Source organism: Semicossyphus pulcher, unplaced genomic scaffold, assembly GCF_022749685.1.
Source record: "Semicossyphus pulcher isolate SPU_LCO1_2020_fin unplaced genomic scaffold, fSemPul1.0.p SCAF_16, whole genome shotgun sequence".
In the NCBI taxonomy this organism is placed as follows: domain Eukaryota; kingdom Metazoa; phylum Chordata; class Actinopteri; order Labriformes; family Labridae; genus Semicossyphus; species Semicossyphus pulcher.
The window spans coordinates 21,143,140-21,156,985 of record NW_027211670.1 but is presented as its reverse complement, the minus strand read 5'-3'; the positions used below and the strand labels follow the sequence as shown (position 1 = coordinate 21,156,985).

Here is a 13,846-nt window from a genome sequence, read left to right as displayed (position 1 = left end):
CTTACAGCCCCCCGACTATGTTTACAATCAATATTTTCTTATTATCTGCGCCTGTTCAACAATCTCGAGGTAGATAGCTCGTTCCAACTGGGTGCCTTCCTCCACATATATCTTTTCCTCCGGCCTTATCCCTCCATCGACTGTTCCGTCCCACGTACTCCCCCTCTCTCCTTCGCTCCATCCATTCCTCCAGATGCTGAACGTGGGCATGTGTGGAAGCGATATCTGGTTATCTGCCCCGACAGACACACAACTACCAAACCACATTTGGGAAAAGAGAATTCATAAAGCAAAAAAAATGTGGACCTTTCCTACATTTTTGACACAACTGAACACTTAGGTCTGACAAATTGGAAATAAACTACTTCGTCTTCGTCTGTTACAAGTTAGAAAGCATTGCAAATGAATGGTATGTTAAAATCTACCGTACATTCATGAGGAGTGACAAAGACCATAGAACACTTAAAAATGCTGACAATTGTTGCAAAAATAAGTTCTTTAATTTACTTTAACTCATTATTGTTCAATTTAAACTGCAATCGAGTTGATCTGTGATCTGCAAATTGGTCTTAATCTTAGATCGATTGCTCCTGTCCCCACCCCACCTATCTGGGGAAATCTTCATTCAACGAAAGTTGCAGAAGAGGACACATCACCCAATCTCTCTCGTGATTATATCTCACCATTTTTCAGCTACGTTGTTGTTTAAAGTGGTAATCTCAGTTACGTTCTCTTTGGCGCCACCTATGGTGATAAACGGTAATTGCTGGAGGACACTTCCCAGATATCCAGACAGTGTTGAACGTGTGACGTCCACAGTTGGCTCCGGTTGTACCTCTTGATTTTCCTCACTGACGGTCGCTTTCCTTTTCAGACTGTTTGCTTCATCTGAGCGTCGAGTTTGTTTCTTTTTCTTTGGACTTTCACTTATTTTTGAAGTTGTATCTGTAGTCATCCATCTTTTCTTTGTTTGTGCAGCCATAGTAGATTACTGTTTACTCGCAACACTTGCAGAGAGCGGAAAAACAGCCGCTTAGCTCCGCCTACCCTCTCTGGCAGACCAACCACTGCTGGGTGATGGAAAACGTGTCACTAACTGGGCGCAGACAGCCAGTCTGTAATACTGCAAATGCAAAGCCGTTCATCAGTGGGCCATCGGCTCAATCACCATTGTGTTACCTCATTCAGCAACAGATAGAGACTTAACAGACATTTATTTAAATAAAAATCTTAGAAACTTGGCTGTAATATCTTGCTAACATGTTAAAGGTGTTCAGATAGAGTTAGAGCAAATTTAGACTAAGTTGAAGTTAAGTTTAGCCGAACACTGTAAAGCATGTGCTTGTATGAGAGGAGCCCCTGCTCAGGCGCAAAGGAAACCCTATAGCTGTGTTGAGAGGAGCTACATTTGAATCGACTGCGAACTCAAATGATCTGTTATCTGTGGAGTATGTTTCATACGCTTCAGAGTAATTTGATGAGTTTACAGAGTGTAGGCAGTGATATGAAGGTGAGATACATTTACAGGTAATAATTCCATGTATATTATAATAACTGAACTCTGATGTGAACTTTCCACTCTCTACTTTCCTGCACATGTGGTTATTTTCAGCATGTTATATATTTGACTGCTGTTAGCGCTGATTATCATTTTTCAGCGGCGTAACAAGGCATGATTACACTCTGCAGTACAAGTCGCTCACAAAAGGAATCCAATCAGGAAGCATTGGTCTTTCAGAAACATCCTGCTGTTGGAGACGCAAATCAATATCATTCAAATGGTCGTGACTCCGGCCCACCCTTTGTGACATTTCTGTTAGATTTCCTCTTTGATGTTTCCTTTAAAGTTCCCACAGCTATTGGCAGCACTTAATCTGGAATAACAGCTATCGGAGAAATCAATGAAACACACAAAATCTTTGATCCGCTGCATGTAATGGCTTCTTCTTATGGAGGCGCTGAGACTCTCGCAAAAACACCTCAACCCCTGTCGTGTAAATTTCAGCCATGTTCCTGCTCCTGTTTCCCAGCTGATTACCTCCTTCTTACTCTGCTACTCCTCAAACCAATCTTACCCACTCCAGTTCTCCAGCCTCTTGTTCCTCCATCCTAACCCAGACCTCATCAGCGGGGGACCTAAGTACCTGCTGTGCCTTATCAAGGCAGCGAGAGAACTGATGAGAAAAAAGCCAAATAGGGAAAGAAAAGAGCTCACAGAGAACATATATGCAGGTAAAAAAAAAAAGACCTTCTCAAACTCTCATTATAGCTCAAGAGAGGCATGCAGGAACGGCCTTCAACACAGGAGAGTTATATGCTCTGTTTGCTGCATATAGCTTACCTGCGCTGTTAGCATTTACAGTATGAAGACTTATGAGATCCACCCCCAGAATGATTGATTGTCAAATATCTCAAAGCAGCACCAGGCACAGTGCTCATTTGGGATTCCCCGCACATGCTGAGACTGAAAACAGTCTTCCTAAAGGAGCTGGCAGGCCTCAATGGCTGCAGCTTATGATCTGCGGTAAATATTTAATGCTAGCGCGCTGGAGCGGTGACATCCTGGACGCACAGCCATGAATTATGGATCCCTTCAGGGATGCGGGCAGAACGGAAGTGTCCAAAGCGCTGAATGGATCCCAGGTGACTTCCCAGGACCTTTCTAAAACGGGGACACAATCTGGGGCTTAACATACCTGTCACTTAAGAAGCTCTTTAAGATGAATACCGGTTGGTGCTGCCGGAGGTGACAGCCTATTTTCTCTGTGATAATGTCAAGCGAGGTGATCTTACAAGCTCTTTTTCACGATTTTCTTAAAAGATCACTCGCTACTCAATAACACCATCCAAGCACCTTCCAAACTACGCTGCAGCTAATATTTCACAAACATCCAAAGCTAGGTCTACATTTCATCAATGTAAGTGGGAGCAGAAGGCAATTTTTCCCCCGCCTAGTTGATTTTAATGTGCTCCCCTGCCGAGGAGTCTTTCACCTCAGCCTGTAATCAGGTGTACTGCAGTGGGGGTCAAATGAAACTTTGTTGCACACCGTGTTCAGCAGATCGAACCGCTTACAGTGCGCGCCGGGCCTCGGGGATCAAAGACCACATGATGCAGGAAGAAATTAAAGAAGCCAATTATACTGAATGGCTTAACAGTCATATCAAAGGGGCAGGAAAGGTCAGTCCTTCCCTCTGACGTCATTCGTAGGGTTAAAAGCTCAAATCATATCTGACAAATCAATATAATTTCACTAATTCTCCATTGATCAGCAAAAAGAGACATTAGAAAGTGACAATTTTAAGGGATAGCTGTTACCACCTCCTAGCTTACATTACCATTTGATACCCCTTTCCTATTGTATACATCATTAAACAGTAATGCTAGCTAGGCAGCGGCTGAATGCTAACTTGAGCTGTTTTTAAATGGCGATGTCTAAAAGAAAAAACAGCGACAACCTAGCTAATATTACATTTTAATAGTATCAAATGGTTTGATAAGAAGAGACACATTGCTAGCAAACGGTAATGTTAGCTAGGAGGGTGAAAGCTAAGCAGTGGCTGAATATAATAATATGATAGGAAAGTCATACATTGCTAGCTAATGGTAATGTCAGCTAAGAAGTGGCTGAATGCTTACGTAAGCTGTGGTCTAACTTTTAAAGTTAGAGTTCAGCCGCATCGTAGCTAACATTTTGGTTTAATAGTGTCAAAGATATGATAGGAGAGACACTTTTTTTGGCTAACAGTAATGTTAGCTAGGATGGTGAAAGCTAAGCAGTGGCTGAATGCTAACTTTAGCTGTTTTTAAATGGCATTGTCTAAAAGACATAAAGTTAGCATTCAGCCACATCCTAGCTAACATTCTGGTTTAATAGTGTCAAAGATATGATAGGAGAGACACTTTGTTGGCTAACAGTAATGTTAGCTAGGATGGTGAAAGCTAGGCAGTGGCCGAATGCTAACTTTAGCTGTTTTAAAATGGCATTGTCTAAAAGACATAAAGTTAGCATTCAGCCGCATCCGAGCTAACATTACAGTTTAATAGTGTCAAATGATATATGATAGGAAAGTCATATATTGCTAGCTAACGGTAATGTTAGCTAGGAAGTGGCTGAATGCTTACTTAAGCTGTGGTCTAACTTTTAAAGTTAGCGTTCAGCCGCATCCTAGCTCACATTTTGGTTGATAGGAAAGACGTACATTCTTAGCTAACATTACCGTTGAAAAGGGTTTAAAGCTTAAGCTAGCTACGGTAACTAATGGGTTCACGAATATGTAGTTTAACCTTAAAAGATGCCCGTGTCCATTCAGGTGTTCACGCTCTCGTCTTTTCAGTGGCTGATGAATTTAGAACTGGAAATGATGATGATTTCTTGGATCCCCTCAGTTTACTCTGCCTTCATGTGAACGGGTGAATCATTTGATTTTTTGACCAGCTTCCTGAGTCTTCCTGCAGCATGTTTCTTATTTTTCATCTCTCCCATTCTCTGTCTGAATGCATTCTGGTCATCCTTATTCAACTCCCCACTCTCTCAGCGGTGCGCGTGCAGCTGTCTGCTCGTAATGATGCCTTACCACACATCCGGCACGGTGCAGGGATTTATCAAGCCACAGAGCTGAGAAATTTGGACAAATCAGATATGTGTGAACATGCTTCTGTCTCTGTCTGGTTTTTATGTGTATTCTTGCATCTTTGAACACTTTCTCTTTTTATTCCAATCCAATTTCCTTCTCCATTATTATTCTCCAGAAAGAGCTACGGTCCACAAGAGAGCCTGGCAGGCCGGACAGCTGCTCAGAAGCATCTTGGCCGACTGCAGCTTTCTGCGCAGCCGCAGTTTTTGCTTGCAGCGAGAAGCTGTATTAGTCTCATATGCAATTACTTTCTTGTGGATCAATTTATTTATGTTTGGCGTCGAGGGTGGCTTTTCAATGACTGCCAGCCTTATAATGATTCTGTAGCACTTGAATCAATAATGATAATGAGGATTTATGTTTGACTGAAATAGAGAGATGGCGGTTTAAATGTTTAATTTGCCACTCGCTGCTTCCCTTTTCTAATTTTCATTATAACTAATAAATTACATTACAGGGCAAATTAAATAAACAATGATCCAGGGTTGCGCTCTTTAATTAAGAACACATTGTCCCTGGACTCTGTGTTTTTATCTCAGGAGCATATCTTTGCATCCATTCAACCTCTAACTCTGTCAGTCTGTGTGCATATCTTCTGGTGTTAATCCAGTACTGACACAGTGTGACAGAGCTGCGCCTGTTCTAACACACACATACACACACACTCGGGAGTGTTTTGGCATCTGTCTTGGCTGTCCCCCTCCGCTGGGCCGTGAGGGGCCTAACCTCGCTCCACAGCCTCAGACCTCCATTACATGCAGACAAATGGCCCCGGTCGGCTGATGGCTTCCCCCCAGGAGGGAGAGGGGGGTCGACGGGATCAAGCAGCTCGCATGGCCGGCTAAGGTGTGAGTCAAACTCCAGCCAGTGGAGAGATGAAAGGGAAAGAAAGCTAGAGAGAGAATGGAGAGCGAGAGCTAGCAGCAGGCCGCATGCCCTACTGCTCAATGGACCTGTGATGAGAAAAGCCACAGCTCCTGGGGATGGAGAGATGGAGGAGGGAGAGAGAGAGAGAGAGATGAGAAAAAGGAAGCGAGGGAGTGTTGCTCATGAAAACAGCCACTTGTTTTCCCGACGGGGGCATGAACTAGAGATTTGTGGCTCACTGTTCGCTTTCTGCTCCCCTGTTGCTTGTGGTTGGTTGAGTGTTCACAAAAACCAAGCTGTCTGAAGGAAAGGCGGATGTCCCAAACGCACCGCAAGGTCAAATAGTGATATGCCTCGATCTGTCGACTAACAAGAGTGTTTACAACAGCAAACAACAACAGGCTCAAATCCTTGAATCCTTTCACCTTCCGAATCACACCTTCCTACACTGCAGCTGAAGGATTAATCGATTCGTTCGTCGACAGAAAACTGACCAGTGTTTGAGTCATTTTTGACACAGAAATGCCAAACATGTCTGCTTCTCTGGTTTAAGAATTTGCAGATTTTTATCTCTTTGGTTTCATTTATATAGAATATTTTTGGGGTTTGAAATCGGTGGATACACATACTACAAGAACTTTTGAAGTTGGTGCTAAAACTTAACTTTTAGGACATTTCATGTGTCTGTGGCTCAGCGGTAGAGTCGATCATCTTTCAATTGGAAGTTCGGCGCTTCGATCCTCAGCTCCCTCAGCCTACATGTCGAGGTGGTGGCGTAGGAGCAGCACCACACAGCCAACGGCGTGTGAATGTGATGGCTGATTGACAGTTGGGCGCTTTATGTAGCTGCCTCTGCCGTCAGCGTGTGAATGTGTGAATGTGACATGTTATGTGTGTCGAGACGCAATCCATTTGTCATTCAACAATGTGTGTTCTCGAAACTGAGTACCAGTGAGTTGACAGGAGGGCTCACTCTTGGTGGAAATTGGGAGCTTAAAAAAGTGATTGTACTTTGACCAGGTGATTCATAAACAGGTTGAAGAGGCTTATTTTATGAAAAAATATTGTTTTTATGTGAAAGAAGTTTAAAGTCGAGCTGAAACGGCATTTCCAGAGTGTCTTCGAGACGTATTTCCGAGTGAAACAGGACGTGCAGGCGGGACATATCATTAGAGGGATTTGATTTGATCGTTGAGAAGTGGGCGTAGACAGACGTTCTCCACAGCGCAGTAGCTAGCTAACTGACCGATTGTCTTGGTGCTCTGCGGCTAAATGTTGGAGGGGATTGATTGGTGTAAATTGTTTGGTGCATTATCGGCCCTGATTTCCTCAATCCGTGCATCCCTATTAATTGTTCTAACATTATTCTGCTATTTCCTTTTACATTTGAAGAGCACAGAATGTTAAATATGCGTGAGGATATAGTGCAGGCACGTCCATGAGTCCAACCACTCTCACTTCGGATCCCTTCAAAGAGTTCCCAACACTGTGTCGGACTCTTGGTGAGACACAAATAGCATCTTAAAGACGTCTCTTTTGGCTCTTGGAAATGGAAAAGGGCAGATGATTAATCATGAATCATGCATCCACTTGCATGATGGTGTTCTCTGTTGTTAGCGCTGCTTCTCCTTGACACCCCTTCCCTGCTGACCCGCAGATTGTTGGGTTCATGACTAATGCTCGGCCGCTGCTCGCAGGAAAATGCAGAGGAAGGGCTTGGCTATTCAGTGGCCCTCGTGACTAATGGGGAATCCATAGTAGACTGACAGGACCCGAGCATCACAGGCAGGAACCATTAATTGATCAGTAGCTACAGCAGATTACTCAGGGGAATTGCAATGTGTTTGTGTGTCAGGGATGTCCTCCCACTGACTCCTCCAGGTCAGGATCCTCTGTGTTCCGTCTTAACGGACACCTCTACAAGGTTGTTTTCAGCGTAATGCAGATAAATCCATGGCCAAGTGTCAATGCAAAGTTTCAGGGAGAGAAAAGGAGGTTGTGGGCAGTAAGTCGTTGTCAGGGGTGAAATAGTGAGAAGACCGGCTCCGACGTTGTTTCCAGCGGCAGAATCACCCTCCAGCCAGCAGCCCTACAATTCCTGGCAAATGTGTTTACTGAAGGAGCGTCTGATTATACACCACATTAAGTCTCCAAAATAACACAACAAATCACGGCAGCTGAATGGCAAAGACGCTGCCAAAAGCGTTCCCATTCAATAAGGGAAGAATAATGACTGTTGGAGCTAAATAAGTTCTTTTTCTCCTTGCATCCTGCTCTACATCACCAAACAACAAAAGACCTGAGGACTCTGGACGAACCGATCGATCGCAAGGCAGCTAAATCTGATGTCTTGCCCCAGATATCAGCGCTGAATCAAACAAGAACACCAATTCTAGACGGTGAACAAGAAGAGCACGCGCTGACTATCAGGGAGAAACAATGCAATAAGTGCATCTGCAAGTTTGTGGGTGCACTGTCAGCGACGGCACCAGAGTGTTTGCCTGCATGCCAAGAACAACAGCTGCAGGGGCCACATGGCAAAGAGAGAGCAGTCACAGTGCCACAGTGAGACGCTGCACTGCCAGGGGAGAACTGGCAGCGGGGAGGCCAAAGAAATGCAGCACTCACTAACTTTCTGTGGGGATCCTTTACAAACCCAGGGCGCTGGTGCTGCGGTATGTTCACGTATGCTTATGGCGAGTTCAGATCAATGATTCGCAACGAGACAGGATGCTACTGCCAAAAGAATCCCTCGACATCTGATCGTAAACGTTCTGAAACTGGGGCCGTTCACTTCAAAGCACCGCAACGCACACAGACGCAGCGGACTGCGACACACTGACATACCCCACTACTTCTGCGTTAATACTAAAACGTTAGTATTAGGCCGAGGTTACATGAATTAACTAGCTGGATTTCTGTTATCGTTATAAAAAGAAGTGGATGACAGTGACAGTGACATGCTCGCAACGTAAGCTGCAACACTGATTAAAGGCGAAGACGGAGAGTTTGGCAAGAGAGGATCTGGAGCCACCTTTGGCTACTGCAGCGCCAGAGACAGGGTGCCAATTTATGCTGTTTCCTGATTGGCTGAAGTGAAATAGCTACATCAGGGGTCTCCAACAGGCAACGGCTTCAGATGCTCTGCAACAGTTCACACCGCTGCAATTTCCTTTGCAACAGTCTGATCTGAACTGGCCTTCAGGATGAGTTGACAAGCATCTCGGGTGGTGCGACCTCTTCGGTTTCGGATCCCTTTCCAAGGTGATAACATCCCATTTTTGTTGCTGTTATTAGTCCTGCAGATATTGGAGGAATTCAGATGTTGACCTTATGATTCAAAATAAGATAAGCCTCCACTGACGATGGCGCTAAATGGATAAGAGAAGTTGCTACACCCCTCACTGACATGAACATCTGGACCATATTTCTTGCAAATCCAGAAAATAGTCATCAAGAGATTTCACCAAAGACCCTCAAAGTCAACCTCATGGTGCTACTTCATCCCCTGACTAGAAGACAGAGGATGAATATAGACAAATGTACAGATTTCAATGGCAATAGGGTTTAAGATACTTCAGTTTGACTCACACAACATTTCCTGCTAGGTGTGTAGGTGTGCCATCATCTCAAGTCAGGTCAGCAAAATGAAAACAAATATGATGGTAAACTATGTGATGCAATAATTAGCGGAGAGGAATGTATTCCCTGGAATGTTGGAACAGGATATTTTCAGGTACAGGTGATCAAACGGATGTGAGCTTAATCAATTCGTTTTCAAGAGCAATGATAGGAAAGATTTCTTAACCGAGAGATGAGATGCAGGACACACACACACACACACACACACACACACACACACACGGACCACAAGTGGAACTTCAATAGGGCTGGTTTATTCAGCCGAAGGCGACGACGTGTACAGAACTCTTTGCTCCTCGAACACACCACCAACCAAAGATAGTCCGTTGAAGATAACCTTTTAACCTTTCAGCTTTTGATGCTCCCTTTACTATCCTTTTGTGATCTTCATCAAAGAGATTCTAACGTCACTCATACATCTTTTGACCATCTCAAATCCTACGACCAGGCGCGGCTCGTCTCCAGAAGATTAAACATCGTTTTACCTCAGGTCACAAACGTGCAAAAGTTCCCAGGATGGACCGTCCACTACATTTAGAGGTGTCTCTGTATGATGAGATGCATTTCCTGAGTGTGAACGCTACCTCAGACATATTTCATCGCAATCAACAGGTGTCATCATGGAGTCATTTTTAAGCCCCTTTTTTTTTTTTCACTGCAGACAGAAATCAGTAAAGGTCAGGACAAGACAAGAACAACCCCTCCTGGTGCAATTTGGAAAAGCTACTTCCAATATATCTATACATCATAAGCAGAGAACTCATTTCTTTGGCTGTTGATTACCATGTTTATTCTGGTATTTCCCCCCTCTCTCTTCAATCGCTGAGGTGTGATTATGCCGAGTGCGGAAAGAATAAGCCGGGCGAAACGCCCGGAGAGACTGCAAATTAAAGTTATGACACCTGAGGAGGGACGGCAGGAGCGAGGGACAATTAGGGGAGATGTGGAGAAAGGTGAGAAAGTAAGAGACACTGGAAGTAAAGGAGGTAAAGGCGACCATGGTTTCCTCCTCCTTATTGTACATATGGATATTGCAAATAGTGCTACCACTCTCACAAGACTGCAAGCATTATTATATCACACACAGCAGTGACAATATTTACAGAGACAACAAAGCTTGAACTGCCTCTGGAGTCCTTGGAAAGAGCCTTCATCAGGGCTGCGGTTCAGCGCAGAACTCTCCCTCAATCTCCCCCACAAGTGAGACTTTGATGCCTCTGCAGAGTCACCGCTAGTGGCACGAATCAAATTCAATTAAATGATTTTCAATAAAAAAAGGCCGCCTCTTATCAACCGCGCTCATTTGCACACTCTGACCTTGGTAGCGCGCTAGGCATTAGCATTCCTCGAGCTACAGGGCGGGAAGCGAGGATGAGGAGAGGCAACACAGCGGGTGGCTGATAGCAGAGACAAAAGGGAGTTTGGGAGAGGGAGCGGAAAGAGAGGGTTCGACAGAGGAAATAAATGAGACAAAAAGAGAGAAGAAGGTGGAGGAAGAGAAGTGTGTGAATTCGAAGTGTGATCATTCATTAAATTTTGCAACAAAGATCGCTTCAAACTCCAACTCGTGGAAGCCTTAAAACACACCCTTAGCTCCACGTGTCGCTGCTTTCTGACCTCTCCCTTAATGACTTCTAAGAAGTGAAACAGATTTCGACAACGAGACGCAACAAAATCGAAGCAGCCGGTCCACCCGCGGCCGTCTGCAGCTTTCAGCTCCCCCGTCAGTCTGCGCGCTTCTCTCATTGTCATTCTAGGTCAGGGTATGATTACTGATGATGAGGAGCTGATAAGAAAGATTCACTCTAACCAAGGGCAAGGTCACCTCCCACTGCGAAGAAATGCAGATGTGATGAGACGGGGATAAGTGCCTTTTCGAACACACGCACATACACAGGTGCGCACCAGTGAAGTATTCCAGAGATGTGTGTTCGCAAACAACCTGTACACATGCTCCAAAAGAAGCTATTAAAAGAGAGACAGAAGCACCTTCACCTTGACTGCAGAGGGACAGCATGAAGCCGAATGGCGGCTTTATTATCAATATGCAAATGTCAGAAAGGTTGCATAAAGCCTTGAGTAACATGAGGCGGTGGAAGCTGCCTCAAGTGATGTCATTTCCTTCGGTTCTTTGTCTCTTTTAGAGGTCTTCACGGGTCCCTAGGACCTGGGAACCAAAGTGAGACCCAGCCTGGTTCAGGTCCACGTTTTATGTGGGCAACCGGTATCGGGTCGGGACTCGTTAGTGTTCTGGGTCTGTTCAACATTAGAAGACCTTGAAGAAAGCGCTGCTCACGGTGAAAGAGAAAGTGCAAGCAAAGTGAAGCTTTGGCCACAAGGTGGCACCAATGACCTGGCCCGAGCCAGTGCTCCAGCTGCTTTTGCTCAGGAGGTGAGGGGTCAGATCACAGGTCAGACTCGGGCAACACGGATGATAGCAAACTAGAAATGCTAACGTAAGCAGCCAGGGCAAAGCGTAATCGTTATCATCGTTCAAAAGGACAAATAATCTGAGTTATCTTTATTGCTAGATGCAACAAAACAACAATGTGGCTTCTAAACGAGCCGCGCATTTGTCATCCGTCTGCGTGACAGCAAGTGGACTTTAAATTTGAAATAACCTACTAACGGTAACTTGTTAATAATGAAGTTGGAGCTGATCGGGTCTGTTTCGCCCGGCCGGGGTTGTGTCGGAATTTCTCGGTTCTGCACGGGTCAAATAATAGAGGGATCCCGTTTGGTTCCTGATCATACATTTCCGGGTCTCTTTGGATTCGGGCACAACGTTTTGGACCCATGAAGACTTCTAGTCTCTTTGCTTGAGGCTAGCATCTCAAGGCTACATTAGCCGCTACTAGCATAACAAAACTGAATCTTCCACTTCCTGCGGTTGGGTTGCATTGTGGGTAACACAGGCAGTTGGTTTTGACAAGGAAGCAGATTGAATGGAATAAAAAAAAAAGGCCATGTCTCTGGTTCTGCTCCATATTTTGAGCCTTTTGTGTCCTAAAAATGATTAAGGGAGGAGTATAAAGCTCAATTGTTTGTCTTTTGAGGCTAAATAAAAAGTACATTTTGATTTTTCTGGGCTCTAAAATTGGAGAATACACGAACAAAACCTGTGCAGAGAGGGATAACATCACAGTCCCAAAACAGCTCTCCAGTTATACACTTTCAGTTTGATTGAACAGGAAGAAAAAAAGCACAACAACAATCCCATTTGAGGCTGTCAGCAGCTCCACTGCTCGCTGGCCCCACCGGATACTGATGGTGTCATGCAAACACCAACACTACTGGCTGGCAAATATTGATCCCCTCAGAAACGCTTCCTATTTTGAGACCAAAATGAAAAGAGACAGAGACACAGATAAGCTGAAAAGAAGTGCATGGTTTTCTTTTCAAATAGAAATGAGGAACAAAGGGGTGATTTCATTTTACACGCTGCCAGAACTGCTTTGGGTTTTTGGACCTCGTTCTGCAGGAGGAATTCAAACTCTCCTTTCGCACAAAATGCAGCGAGATGAATGACGAACCGCAGGTAGGAACAGAAGCTCTTACACTAAACCTCTCAAAGACCCCCTGGGAGAGACAAGGCACCAGAAAGTATTTGCAGGATCAAACACAAAAACAAAAGTAAAGCGCAAGAAAGAGCAAAATAGTAAGTATAGAAAGTAATGGACTTACATGCGACTGCTGGGTGGAATCTTGCGTCCGTCTCTGTACCAGGTGACTTGCGGTTGAGGGAAGCTGCGAATGCGCGGCGCCTGGACAACTGCGCCCTCTCCCTGAGAGACCGACTGGGCGCGTTCACCTTCTTCAAAACTGCCCATAACTGCAGGGAAACACAAAGAAACACACACAAAGAAACACAAGAGAGAGTCAGAAAAGGGAAAACGGAGCGTGAAGTCAAAAGCACAATTTTCCCTTTCTTTCTTGAATCTGACTTTTGGTGCCCGCAGAGCTTTTGCCATCTGTTTTCTGTTGTGCAGTGTGACAATGAGCCACTTTGATGGACAGCGCAGTGTTGTTGCCATGGTTTCTCGAGTACATCAAGAAAAAAAAAAAGGGCTAGAAGGAAGGGAGATGTAATGACTCACAGAGGGACACCAAATTGACTCATATTCATATTCCGTATCCTTCTGTGTGGATGCACGGAGGGCAATCAATCTTGATCACACTCTAAATGTGTGCATTACTCAACATAGTGGATGACCAGGGCTGCCGCTTTTCTATTATCTCCTAATACATTTCATTTGTTACAGCGCTTTTTATTCCTCCGCTGCCTCTTTATATCTTAAAAGCTGACAAAAACACCCCGTTAATATCCCTCCTCGATGCTCAGCCCATTTGTAAGTGAGATCTATGGGCGGGTTTCGTTTGTTTTTTTTTGATGGATTTTGCTTCGATCAGAACTTCAAGTGTCGTTTCGATCTCAGCCGTGCAATTCTCCTCTGCAATCATATTGGCTGATGCTGACTGTAAACCTTTATAGGACAGCAGTAGCAAGCAGACTCTTGTGTTTTCTTCCTCCAACGCTGTCTGAAGGAAAAAGTGCAGACTTTGGTTTTGAAGATGTGACAGCTGAAAAAAAAATGTCTTTTTCACTGCAGGAGAGGCGAGGAAAGGGAATATATTTGTCTCTTCAATCAAGGGAAACTAAGAAAACTCAACATCAAACACTTAATTAAGTCCTAACACAG

The 13,846-nt window shown here is 44.5% G+C and overlaps 1 protein-coding gene across 1 annotated transcript in view; it reads right to left on the bottom strand.

Annotated features, from left to right (window-relative positions):
* Nucleotides 1–13,846, bottom strand: part of sdk2b (sidekick cell adhesion molecule 2b) — a 107,049-nt gene that overhangs the window by 72,718 nt on the left and 20,485 nt on the right. The window contains exon 3 of the mRNA XM_069664046.1: nt 12,831–12,978. Coding sequence (XP_069520147.1) covers nt 12,831–12,978 — 148 coding nt within the window. The remainder of the gene's footprint in view (nt 1–12,830; nt 12,979–13,846) is intronic.